At 52.7% G+C, this 13,704-nt stretch overlaps 1 protein-coding gene across 3 annotated transcripts; it reads right to left on the bottom strand.

The window, feature by feature from the left end:
• Window positions 1-7,327: 7,327 nt before the first annotated feature.
• On the bottom strand, window positions 7,328-11,315 carry DMP1 (dentin matrix acidic phosphoprotein 1). 3 transcript variants are annotated; one of them, XM_075090366.1, is made up of 5 exons: window positions 11,178-11,315; window positions 10,301-10,374; window positions 10,153-10,200; window positions 9,413-9,667; window positions 7,328-9,253 (listed from the first exon to the last, which is right to left on the bottom strand). In XM_075090366.1, exons 2-5 carry the CDS (start codon window positions 10,352-10,354, stop codon window positions 7,970-7,972), a joined length of 1,641 nt encoding a protein of 546 aa, XP_074946467.1. In that variant the 5' UTR covers window positions 10,355-10,374; window positions 11,178-11,315; the 3' UTR covers window positions 7,328-7,969. The 3 variants fall into 3 exon arrangements, with proteins under 3 accessions (XP_074946467.1, XP_074946469.1, XP_074946468.1); XM_075090368.1 differs by lacking the exon at window positions 9,413-9,667; XM_075090367.1 differs by lacking the exon at window positions 11,178-11,315 and having other exon boundaries at window positions 10,301-10,487.
• Window positions 11,316-13,704: the final 2,389 nt, after the last annotated feature.

Raw genomic sequence — 13,704 nt, 5'->3', positions numbered from 1 at the left:
GCTGCTCCCCTGCACCCACCTCTGCAGGAACTTCCTTTCTTCTTTCCCTATATTTATTGTTTCCTGCTGGGATTTCAGCCACCCAGCTCTCCAGCACGCCTCTGCTTCCGGTTTCCCATATTTTTCTTGCGCTCATCAGCAAAGGCCCCTTGCTGCTCCTGTGTGCGCCCAGGCTGCAGCAGCTCAGAGGAACAACTAACTCCTCGCAGAATGCAACTTTGCTTTCCACAGTGGCAAGGAGAATTGCAAATCCCACTGGATGCCTTCACCCCTACAACCCTCAGAGAGGAAAAAGGCTGGAAAATGCATTCCTTCAAGCAGGTTGATGATATGCATGTTAGCCAGTGATAAAACCATGGTTATTTAGGGCAGAAAAATCCATTTTGCAGTGGAAGACCTGAATGTTCATGTTTCTGCTCAAAACTGGGGGCTGTGCTTGCTGAAAGCCTTACTCATATCCAGGGGAGCCCATTTTGAGTCTGAATTTGATTGGGAAGCAAAAAATTTCCAGTTAACTGAATTCCCAGGTTAGGACCAGAAAAACAAAGCTTTTTTTGTTGTTGTTATTTTGTCTTCTTGCTCATCACTACATCAACAGGTACATCGCAGGGAGTTGCTAATTGCTGACCAAACACCATGCACATCACACACTTTTGGGGAGGGAGAGGTCCCTTGCAGCCCCCCGGGTTCCAGCAGCCCTGGCAGCAAGCTGGGCCACGTGCCCGCCATGCAAACCCTGGGACCACAGGGCGCAGCTGTGCCTGCACCCTTGGGCTTCAAAGCCTGCTGTGTCACTGTGAGAAGCCATAATTAAAGGGAGGCCTAGAGCTGGCCGTGGCTTTCAGCTGGCATCTCAGGCCAGGAAAACACACACACACAAAAAAAAAAAAAAAGGCAGCAATGCAGTTTTGTGATGCCAACACAGCAGCCTCCAGTAAAGAGAGAGACCAACATCGTGAGGGACCCTGTGCCCCCTCAACCCTGCTTCCCACTGCCCCACACTGTTGTGGGCTGCCCTGCGCAGGAGGGCAGCAAGCACGTGCCCAGCTTTGAGCTTATATTTCATCAGGGCTGGGGAACAGAAAGTGCTGGTGGGAGGCAATTTTTAATGTAATTAAAGGGCTGCTGCTCCAGGCTACTTAAAAAAAGAAAACTGACTATAAAAACGTGTATTTCACCCAAGATCCCTAAAAAGCACCAGGATAATTAACGTGTGCTGAAATGCCTTGTGCAGCCAGCACCTATGTTTAGCTCCTGGAGCGGGTGCTGCCTGGGCAGGCCACTGGCAGCAGCAGCCTTACTGTGCCATGCAGGGAGACCAGCAGGGAAGTTGGCCAAATGCATCCAAAACATTTCCATTTAAAATAATAAATAAAATAATAATAAATTTTTTAAAGCATCACATATCAGGGTTGGAGCATTAGTCTCTTAATGCTTTTACAAGAACTCTGGCTCTCCAAGGCAGCAGGGCTCAGAGGTCACCCCTTTGCCCAAAAGCACCATTTTGTAAGTTATTAAAAGCGACCACAGGATCCAACAGCTGCATGAAAATAATCTTGCCTTTGTAGACAAACAGCTGGAACCACAAAACAGAACAGCTCACCTGCCTCCAGGGATGTGCCAACAGGTGACAGCAGCAGAAACCCATTTTTCAGGAGCATATTGAGACGACGAGGCTCGTGTGCAGCATGCAGCCCACATGCACAAATGCAGTGGTTTCCCTTCTGCACTCCCATCAGTTTTTTAACGTGTACAAGTATACTGCTGTGTTGCTCATACATGCTTTGGCGAGTGAGCTCGGGGTTAGGCAGGCAGCCTGCTCCCCAAGACCTGCATGGGCACATCGCAGCCCTTGCACAGCAGATGATGACAAACACCCCAGGCAGCTGCTGCTGTGCCCAAGCCCCGCCATCGGTCCCGTGACCCAGCGCTGGTGGGGTTTGCACCAGCTTTGCGCTGCAACGGCGTGGGTTTGCACCTGGCATGGCCCAGCAAGGGCACTGCGTACAGTTTTGATGTAATTGCCTGAGCCCACGGAGACCTCATGGTCAGAGTGTCCCTGTCTGGCACAGGCTGACATGGCTCTTATGTCCAAATTTAATTATTATTTTTGCAGGATGGTAAATGAGCAGAGCAGCGTGCTCCCATCCTGCCTGGGTCCACCATGGGGCAGAGGCTGTGGTCCGGGCTGCACCATCCTATTTCCATACCCTGGAGCTATTCTGGAAGGAAACCTCAGGGCCAAAAATAAATAAAGAAAACAAAAACCAGGACACTTTAAGCGTAGTGGGGAGAGGCTGAGGTGCTGCTGCAGCCAGGGAAATGGGCAACCCTGCCATGCAGCACGGTGACCAGGGCACCTCCAAAATATGCGTGGGGGAACCAGAGGCAGAGCTTGCTCCAGCTCCAACCTCTCCCCATGGGCTGTCAAGGGACAAGAGCATTTGTGCCACAGCCACACACTAGGTAGTGAAGTGATGTGCAAGGAGAGGGTGCAACAACAACAGTATAAGAGTAAGGGATCCCTCTCTCATCCCCCTTACCTCTCACAGCACAAACCCAAATGGAAACCAACATCAGCTGGGCATGCAGCTTGTCATTTTTTGGCAAGCATATGATTTTTAGAATAAAAGTGGGAGGGGATAATACCTAAAATACACCACGTATCAACCTCAGTTATTGGTAGACAACCTTTATATATTGGCCCTCCGCAACTAAACATTTCACATGATTTTCCTCTTTCTTTGATGCAGAAAACCAGGAAAAGGAAATTAATTCTATTTACACACCTGGCAAAATGTGGGCCATGAATAGTTCTGTAATGTAAGCACTTTGAGGCAACCTGAACTCTGGGGAACAGAAACCCAGCAAATCACAGAGGCAAAATCACAGCATTATCACAAATCTCAGCAGTCGCCACCCGTGTCCTCATGTGTTTGAGCAATATATGTATATCATATTTCCTCTGGGTTTTTGCTTGATTTGTTTTTTTTCAGGAGGAAGAAATTGTGCACCAGCTAGAATAAGTTACCAGGGCTGTTCCCACCTCCAGCCTGCTGCCTCCATCTACATGTGAGAGCCCTCAAACACAGCCAAAAAAACAGAAACAGGAGGAAAACAATACCAAATAATCCCCCAATGAGGCCTTGTTTTCAGGGGGAAAGCATGCAGAGAGCCCAGGTTCATTACAGAGGTACCAACCAACATCCTGCACAGCCAGCTCAGGAATTGAGCTCTCTGCCAAAGATGCTGGACAGTCAGACATCTGGATGGAATGGAGGCACACTGCTCCCCATGCTGCACTGGCTGCCTGCCTCCCTGCCACTGCATGCCCTGCTTGAACCCGCAAAACCCCTACATTTGGGCTTTAAAAATTGATGTTTGCAGCAGAGGCAGAGCAGACTGCGTGTGTTAGCAGGGAACTGCTGCTTTTGCACTGGTTATTTGTTATTGCGTACATACATGAGTTGCACAACACTTGTATATGTATCCATATATACACAGACAACTACATGTCTGTTGCAGTAAGTACCTTAATTCTCAGGCACTCATTTTATTTTTTAAAAACAAACAAACAAACAAAAAAGGCTTTGAAAGTAATGAACCTACTTTTTGCTCTGCAGGTGAAACGGCACCTGGTCCGGGACAAGAGAGGGCACATGCTGCCTCCCCTCCCCAGTTACAGGTTCAGCTCCTGTTTTCAGAAGCATGATGCCTTCTGCTAAAACAAAACATCTGCTCTTTGCAGCTTTGTAGTTCAGGGTGTGAAAACAGACAAACCTGAACTGCAAACCACTTGCTCACTCTGCAGCTTTCAGGTCTCCATAGCAAGTTTGCGGGGTGCAGTACAGGTGGATGCTAATGCTTGCACTTTACGTGCCATTCTGTGGTGCCCAACTCCCTGGGGCAGTGCTGGGGGCACCACAAAACTCCCAGGACATGGCTGAGCCCGGGGTGGGGGGAAGTTACTTGCCATTGAAGTGCGTGGCAGTAAAGCGAGCTGGAAGAAAAGTTTCCTTAGAGCATTCAAAAGGTTTGTAATGTTTTGGGGTTTCACTGGTGCCAGAGGCTGTTTTCCCACGGCTGAGACATTTCTTTTGTTCAGACTGACGGCAGCAGCAATTCCGTCAGAGGTTTTTCCTCCCCATTGAAAAGGGCAGAGAAACACAATCACTCTCCCAGCCTCACCACGTGCTTGGTGATGAGTGGTTCCCATCACAGAAATCCATCACAGGGGGCACAGAAGAGACAATCCCATCAGATTGCCTGGGAATATCCCACAGACAATCCCACTTTGCTAAAGACAAACAGGAGCCAAAGAGAAGCCCTGCAGCTGGCTATGGTGCTCAGCCTGCCATAGGAAGCCCAGAGCGCTTGGCAGCGCTGCCAAATAAGCCACTGCTGGATGGAGAGGTGCTCTGTGGGTTTTGAGGGGGTCTCTGTCTTTCCCACTAAAGCCAGGAAAATAAGGGTGTTGAATAAATGCAGCTTGCGTGCCATGGCTGCCCCAAGTCCAGCTGCTGCTGCTGGGCTTGGTGCTACTGCCTCCCACTGCTTCGGCCACACTGGCTACTTATTAAAAATAGATTTTTTTCTTCTTGGAAAGGACAAAAAAAAACCAAAACAAGAAACCTTTCTTTTAAGATGATGCAGACTTGTGTTTTCACAAACCCAAATACGACCAAAAATACTGCTTTAAACCCCAGTGCTGATTCCTGGGTAAATCACTGTGTTCAGCCCTAGAGACCACCCCCAACGCACCAAAAAATGCCGTGTGGGTGGATAAGAAAAATGCATACATTGATGTGGGCATTTTTAATCCTTGCCTAACCCACTGGGCAATGTGACCCCTACCACTTCATCACACAGTCAGCCTGAAACAGGATGCAGGAACACCTCCGGTGATGGCAGAGCTCATGGCCGACCTTCCCAGCTGCTTTTCTTGCCTGCCTGACTGTGGGAGTGGTCCCTGCGGATGCTCACCGCGCACAGGCACAGGATGCAAAAACCAAAACACATGGGCTGCTGCTAAAAATGCCTAAAATCCTCAAAGCGAGCATCTTTTGACCACGCTATCTCTGGCCATCCAAAACCTCAGTGAAGCACTGCCTGCCACCAAGCCCCTCCAGATGGCAAGCAGGGTGGCCCCACTCACACATGGATGAACAGCATTTGATAGGGACAGCCCAGTGCCACCAGTGTCCCCAAAATCCTGCCTATCCTCACAGACACGTGCTGCCAGGTGTTTGGCACGTCTCTGCACAGGGTCAACTTGAGCAGCTGCCTCCCTGCAGCCCAGCAAGAGGTTTCCCCAGCAAAGGCCTGAGTTTCCCAACCCGCCTGATGCCTGGGAGGGAAGGTCCCATGGGAAGCCATTCCAGCATGACTGGCAGGCAGCGTCCAGCTGTGGCACTGGCTTCTGCCTTTGGCGAGCAGCCAGCCAGCAGGAGGCAAATTTTGGGCATTGCTGGTGGGGACATGTGTGCAACCACAGCACATCGCTGGGAAGACACGCGAAGGGGACCCACGTGCAGGGGGAGTGCAGCCAGCTACCCCTACAGCACAGTGTGCAGCGAGGACTGTGTACCCTTTTTGCAAGGTACACACCCCTCCCGCTCAAACTAAAGCCAAATCCACCCAGTTTTTCCCTCCGTGCACGAAACAAGAGGAGGACAAGCACTCGCTGTCTCTTTTGTGGGGGGGCGGAAGGGGAGCAGCCCCCTTCACAGCCATGCCACCACTCACCCAAGGATGAGGATGGACAGTGGGTGATGCACAAACTGCAAGAAGCAGTTTCAGAGAGCCTGTTTCATCTCACCCTTGCAACATCTCAGCCATCCTGCTCACAGGCTGGGCTCACCGCATAGCTGCGGGGCACCCCTCGCTTTCCTGGAGGGCCTCCAAAAAAACCTCCTGGTCCCCATGCCCACCAGTTGTCCCCACGCAACCACCACTGATGGCCCTGGGGATGCAATGCAGCCCCTCGGCAGAGCCGGCACCCGAAACGTCCCCGCTGCCTGAGCAGCAGCACCGCTTGCTGGACACGGGGGAGTTCACAGCAGCACCCTGCCCTGCTCCACCACGCAGAGGAGCCAGCAAACACATCGTTACTATAAACCAAAGCTGGGCGACAGCTGTCACCCAGCCCTTTTTGTACATCTAGGCTGCAGCCAAATCCATGCTTGCTATCTTTTGTCCCCGGCAATTGGGCTGTGCACCAGTATTTTGGTACTCGTGACCCTGATAGGCATCATCACTGTTAGAGCATCCCCAACTCCTCATGCAGCCAATGCAAGGGGTACAAAAAATGAGGCAAGTCACATCCAAGGTATCCATGTGAAGTGAGGACCAGTGGGGCAGAGGAGGCAGGGTCAGGAAAGAGGCTTGTTTCCAGGGCAGCAGCGTGGGAAAGCTGCACATTTCAGAGCTGATCTCATACAGAAGTAGAAAAAACAAATTCCACTAAAACTAGGATCTGTTCAGCTCCCAGCTTTTGTAGTGGTGGAAAGAGTCTACAAATTAAGTGCAGTTTGCTGTAAGTAGTAAAAAATTATTTCATTTCCTTACTGGTTCTTGAATTCAGTATTGTAATGCCCAGCAATGACACCACTGACCCAAGGTAGCTGAAAGGCATGCCCCCACTCCCACTGACCCCTTGGAGACTGTTCCCTGCAGAGCCGCAACTCCCTGCAAAACTGTGCAGCTACACAACAGCCCATTGCTTCCTCCATCAGCATTGATACCAATGCTGTACAGCTCATCATACACACATGAACAAGTAAGAAGGGCCTGGATGGGATTTTAAACAACATGTTGTTTCTTGCTTGCTGGTAGGAGAAAAAAAATAAAAGGCACACTGAGTAAAAGAGGTTTTACCCACAATCTACCAGCCCATGATAATCTCTTTTACCCCACTCACCTGTGTCTCTGCTGCAGAGGGCCTGGCACCAGGGGCCACCATGGTCACCCAGAGCCAGTGGTCCAGGAGAGCCCCTGTCCCCTGGGGCATCTCCTTCCCAGCACCTCAGGAATAGCAGAACAACCCTTGCTCACATTGCAGCAGGTGATAGCCACAATATAGCTAACCCCCAGGCCCAGCTCATTGGGGCCATTAGCCAGCTTTTCCATCCCACTGCTGGGTCACCTAGGGGCAGGGGTGGCCCTTGGGGCACCAGGAAAAAAGGGTGGGGGAACACTCCTCACCTCAGTATGCTGTGGCTCCGCATGCAGACAGCCTGCCCTTTCCTCCCCACTCACTCCAGTCCACCCCCAAATGGCAGCACCCAACTACCCTGGGAGAGAAAACCAGCAACACTTCATATCACACCACTGGAGTTTGATGGTTTTAATGGTAATTAAAGAAATCAACAGGGTACATTTCAGCTTTGAAATACAAGTGCAAAAAGGATACAATATAATGTTTTCTGTACATTTCTTACAAAATATTACATACATCCCATCCTGAAGTGGTACTTCGCACACCACTGAGCCCATGCACCGCATGTGCACACCAGGTGTAGCTTTTCCCCCTTATATGCAGGACATAGAGCTAACAGAAAGCTCCCATTGGAGTCTGGGCAGAGGCTCTTACGGCAGTGGTAGGTAAATACAAGGGGTGAATGCAGGGACCTTTCTGCCCAGCATGCCCAGGCACAGCTCCCAGAGTGCCAAGCCACCACTGTGCCCTTGTGGAAAGCGGGCAGCATCACCCTGCTGGCACTCACAGCTCTTGGCTGCTCTCTGATTTGGTATAGGAAATTGCTTTTCTCACTGTAGTTTGGCGTTTTCTGTGTGTCTGGCATCACCTTCCACTTCACAACCCATGTGGTGTGCCCAGGTCAAGCCCTGGTGAACTTGCCTCCATTTTACCCACAGCATCTTCCCAGGAAGAAATCAACCAGGCTATATAGCAAATAAATTAAACCCCTCCTCCCCCATACCTCCCAGCACCAAGGCTGTGGGACACGTGTCAGTATCCATCCTGGCAGTCATTGTCATCGTAGTCAGCAGCAGGCTTGTTGCGGTAGGCGCCTGGCCGCTGTTTGCGGCTCCCGCTCTCCAGGCTCTGTGGAGAGCTGTCATCCCCATGGCTACTAGACTCACGGGTGGCATCCTCCTGCGAGTGGCTCTCCTCCTCCTCATCATCCTCCTGGGACTCACTGTTGTTGCTCTCTGTGGACCTGCTGTCCTCACCTGTATTGTCCTCTTGGCTGCCATCATCCTCTGGGGATTCACTCTGGCTCTCAGCTGATGTGCTTGGCACGTCCCCATCAGGGTTGGAGTCATTCTTGTCCTCCTTTGACTCCTCCACAGTGTCCTCTGTGGACTGGCTCTGGTCACCATCATCTTCCCTGGACTTGCTCTTGTCACCCTGGTCTTCCCTGGACTTGCTGTCAGGAGTGGAAGGTGCACTCCTGTCCCTGGCAGACTCCTGGTCCTCCTGCCCTTCCCGGCTCACCACCTCCTGGGAGGTGTCCTCTGGGGACTCCCCAAGCTCCTCGTCTGATTGCTCTGCAGTGCGCTCCCTTGACTTGCTGCTGTCGCCCTGCCTGGAGAGGCTGTCCTCCCCATCCCCGTCCTCTCCCTCCCCATCCTCCCCAGAGCGGCTGGTGCTGTTTTCCTCTGACTGGCTGGTGGCAGGCTCTTCTGACTGACTGTTGTCCTCTGTGGATGGGCTGTCTTCTCCTGAGTCAGCGTCCTCTACCTCTGGGGACCTGCTGTCACCTTCCTCCCAGTGGTGGAAGCCAGCCCCCAAGCCGCTCTCTCGGCTGCTCCCTGGGGCACGGGGGCCAGCACGGCGCCCCTTATAGCTGCTGCCTGGGCCATCGAAGATGGAGGGGTCATCGCCCTGCATAGCTTCATCCTCAAAATTATAGCTCTCCTCCTCCTGGCTGCTGCTGCTGCCCCCACCCCGCCTGTAGGTCCGTCCATACCAGCTGCCGAGGTAGTTCCTGTACCGCTGGTGGTCTGCCCCAATGCTCTCACTGCTGCTACTGCTGCTGCTGTCGCCATGCCCTCCACCAGCCCCAGCATCCCCATGGCCAGCATCATGGCCGTGTTCGCCTGTCCCATCGACACCAGCCACGTAAGTAGGACCTTCGCCCCTCTCCTCTTCCCCATTCTCATCGAAGGTGTCGTCCCCACTGTCATCCTCCTCATCCAGGAGCCCACCAGCATGGGAAGTAAGCCTGCTGACTCCAGTGCCATAGCGCTCTCTGTTGTCACCATCATCAGCATCCCGTGCATCCTCCTCCTATGGAGGTGACAAATGGAGACAAATGCAAAGGCTTGCAGGTCACAGGCGCTACTGGCACCGCTCACCATGCAGGCCAAGCGCTACCCTGACTGACACTAGATTTGGGGCTAAGTGCACTTGCCTCACAGACCAAAACACCCCTCTCCACTCACTCACCAGGAAACCAAGGCCGTTCCCGTCCTGGGCACTTGCAGCCTCGTGGTCCACCCAGTTCAGGTGCTGAGCCTCCCCAGCTCTGCCTCCCTTGTCTTGGCCACCGTGCTCACCCAGCTCCTCGCCCACGGCGTTCCCACCCGCCAGGTCCCCAGCAAGGGCATTGTCCCCCCTCTCCACGCTGGCAGGAGGATGTCTACCATCTCCACCACCCAGGAAGTTGCCCAGCTTGTGGATGTAATCTTCGCTTGCTGTGTCCTGGAGGCAAAACATGACACAGTGCTTTGGTTTATTAAACACCTCTGCACATTTACTGCTACTGCTGTTGGATGATATACTGCTCCTAAGCTATGCAAGTGCTCGAGCCTTTTTCATTGCTCACACCTCAGCCCTTCAGTTGTTTCTGCTGATGCAAAAAAAAAACCCATAGCCACCAACAGAAGGGCAACTCAGAAAAGCCCAAACCATGATGCTTCAGAGCACAGAAACTCCTTTTTCAGGACTAACACAGCAGAACACATCAGGTGAACTGGGAATGTGCACAGGGAGGCAAGATGAAATGAGGTGAAACCAACGCAGCTTGAAAAGACTGAGTAGATGGGCAAAGCTCAAAGACCCACAGAAGTGGCAGACTCTTTCTGCAGGTGCCTGGTCCAAGGATGCCTGCCCAGGGCTGGCTCCCCATCCCAGACTTGCTCTGTGAACGGCTGCCACCTGCACGACGGGGGCACCCCCCGGCTTACCTCCTGCTGGGTGCTGCGGCGGGGTCGGGCAGGCTCGCGGCCAGGCACCTAAACACATCCAGGAGACAGCTGATCAGTGACTGGTGCGCTTTGGCTGGGCGAGACCGATGGGGTTTGGGGTTTGAGTACCTGTCCAGTGAGTACTTACGGGGTGAGCACAGGCTATGGCCCAGAGGAGCAGCACCAGGAAGGCAGCCCTCATGTCAGTTGTGGTCCCTGCAGCTGCAATGGGGAGCGAAGTATTTGCACACTAGCGCAAAGCACCTGCACATGCCCCTGCCTGTAACTTGGCCCAACAAAGCCCTTCCAACTGATACAGCCTTGCTGTCCTGGCACATAGTGCTCAGCCTAGCATGTCAACAAACAAGCCAAGGGATTTTTGCTCATGCCACCTCCTTGCATCTCCTGTGCAGGAACTTCCCTTTAGTTTGTAATTTGAAATACCTGGCCATATTCTTGCAGATTTTCTGTCTAAGCATCATTAAAACTCCTCCAAATCCCCTGTTCCCATGGTAATGTCACCCATCACCCAGCTGAGCTTGCTGGCTATGACAGGAGCCAGCACCACAGATGGGCAGCACCATGAGACCATGGGGCTGCAGAGCCGTGCCTCCCACCCAGTGTGGTCCCCACAGCCCCAGAGCAGTGCACCCTGGTAAGATAACCCCATGGACCACTGCATCAGTCTGACATCCCAGCAGCACTGCTGCCTGCACAGACAAGTGAAGCAGCGGGGGGCCTTCCTCCAGCTCGGCTCTCAATTTCCAAGTCCCTTAGGCAGCCCAGCACCACATCCTCATGGGATATGCTAACAGCACTGCACATCACCCTGCACCCGAAACATGCTGGAGCAGAGAGCCATGCTTCTGATTTCTTCCCTTACAAAGCAACACCTACATCCCAGTTTACAAATCTCTCCTGCTTTCTCCCAAAACTTGCAAGGAAATTTACAACCCCTGTCCCCAGAAATTGCCATTTTCACTCCAGGCAATACCAAAGCAGCTGAAAGAAATCTAAACCTTTACCTTAAGGCGTGGTGCAAGTTGGTGTCTCTTCCAGTGCTTGGGATGGGGCAAGCTGGCTGCCTGTGTTGGGATGCCCCCAGGCTGTGTGCCCCAGTGTGGCTGCACGGGCATTTAACAGCTGGCTGGTGCCAGCCCTGGGCAGGGGGCAGCCAATGGCACCGGCAGGCAGCACTGCCACGTGCGGAGGTGTCACCGGGAACTGGCCTCCCACGCTTCCTCTGGCCTCCGCTGGGACGCCGGCCCTAAAAAAGCTCCTTGTGGTTGCAGGATGACGAGACAGGCTTGCAGTTAATGACTAACTGCACCAGCCCTGTGTTTTGACTGCTAAATTTATTCTGTTCACACACTTCCCGCCGTGATACACACAAACAACTATGGCATCACCCACGGCAAGCACAGGACCCCATCCCAGGGATGGCATCCTCCTAATGTGTGCATTTGGGAGCGACGTTTGCCCTGTGCCACAGGCCAGGGTGCTGAAACCTGTGTGGGACCATTCCCCTGCTGGGACTCAGCCTTCCCCTGTGCCTCAGGACAGGAGCACAAAACATTGTGCTAGAAGGAGAGGACATGCCTATTTTCATGCCCATACATGCGCTCGTGCAAGGGAGAAAGGAAATACTAAATGAAGGTGTGCAGGGATGATCCCACCCCCTGTACAGAGGGAGTGTGGTGTCCCCAGCACTTTTTCCAGCTGCTGGCCAGGGCATGAAATGTCCGCTCTGGAAAACACGGGCAACAACACATGCACGTGTGTATGGGCATGTACATGCAATTATATACATATGACCACATATACATGCACCATATATACCCCAAGGTTTCTTGGCGTAGCATGGATTACCTACTCTAAACAACAGAGTAAGCCAGCAGCACAGAGCGCCAGCTCACTCACAGACAATATGAGAGGGAGCTTGCACACATGCACGCACCCTGCCAGCGCAACTGACCTCTCTGCCCATGCAGTTTAGGACAGGACCAGCATGTCCCAGGCATACACCAGCTTTTCCTTTTGCCCCAGCCTGGGTGGAAGGAAGGCGACTTCCTTGGCTGTCTTTGGCCATTGCTAAATCCTCCATGCCCACAAACGCCCCATCTCTGCTAATGAAAAACACCCTGCAAGTGCAAGTAGGTTGCTTTGAAGCAGGCAAGGAGTCCCTGCTCTGCAAGCTGCGCTCTTTTCACAGCCAAGCCACAGATGATGGGCATGGCCACGGGGCAAGGGGACCATGAGGAGGGTGCCTACAGGTGTTGTATTGTTGGGAAAGGGTAAATGACAGCATTGATGCTCTGTGAGGAGCATTTGCACATCCTCTCTAGGTGGAAGGAGATATTTCTGCTGCCCTGGGTAGAAAAAAGAGGCCTTCAGACAGCAAAGCCCCAATCCAGGGAGCCACCGTGGCAGGGTAAGCCCATGAAACGTGGTTCACCTTCAGTGGCAAACAGCTGCTGGCCTGCCCTGCTGTAAAGCCCTGGCAAACCAGTCACCTGCAATAGCACTTTGGTACGGTGACCCAAATTCCCAGAGGACAAGGCATAGCCCAGGGGACATGGAAAGGGCTGCAGGTTTACAGGGATTCACAGATGTTGGCACTGCCAAATAAGTCACTTAAGGAAACTTGAGCAGGGTCAGGATTGAGCCAAGGCTCTGTAAACTGCAGATTATCTGAATTTGCTCAGGATGTATCATCAACAGACAACAGCATCCAGCAAGCATCCCCCATGCTGTGACACCACTCCAGCTTGGCAGGGCATCTTATGAAACCAGACATGTCAGTGTGTTGGCCCTGCTGTTGTGAATGTTTGCTTAATTTCATCCTCCGAAATCTCCCGCCTCTTCCCCCCATCATTACCAGCCAGGGGACTGTGCGTGTCTGCCCTGTGAGGACTGTGCAAGGACTACGCAGGTGCCAAGTGTGACTAGCATCTTTTTTCTCCTTCCTCCTGTCCCCCATGCAGGGAGGCCCTGGTGCTACCCTGGCCCTGCTGCTTTCCCCACAGCCCCTTGGCCTCGAGACAGGCACCATTAAGCCACTCACCCTCACACATGTGCACACCTTTGGCAGATGGTTTCCCTCTTCTTCCCCACCTGACCCGTGCTGCAGATACTACAGAATATATTTTCCTCTTGACCTGTGACAAAATTATACCCGTCCCTGGCCAGATATGAGTTCACATTGCCAGCCTTTTTAAGGCACCTCCAACAATTACCATTTTTTGTTGTTTGGTGTTGGTTTGGCTTTTTTTTTGTTTTTTTACATCAAACCTGCACTTAGCTCAGCCCCCAAAGACCTGGTGCTGCATTGCATCAAAGTACCGCTGTGTGAGAAGGGGATAAACACTGAGCTGTGCATACCTGGCATTTTAATAACACAGGTCACTCAGCACCCCACCAGCCACCTGTCCTGAGGTCACCTCCCTCCTCACTGGTGGCCCTGAAACATCCATGGCACCAGTGCACCCAAGAGTGCTCACTACCAGCACCCCGACCTGACCCCAAGTCCCTGCAGCCTTCAGTAACCCTGGG

The sequence above is a fragment of the Phalacrocorax aristotelis genome, chromosome 4, assembly GCF_949628215.1.
Source record: "Phalacrocorax aristotelis chromosome 4, bGulAri2.1, whole genome shotgun sequence".
Lineage (NCBI taxonomy): Eukaryota > Metazoa > Chordata > Aves > Suliformes > Phalacrocoracidae > Phalacrocorax > Phalacrocorax aristotelis.
The sequence above is the reverse complement of the archived record's forward strand: the minus strand, read 5'-3'. Positions and strand labels throughout refer to the sequence as shown.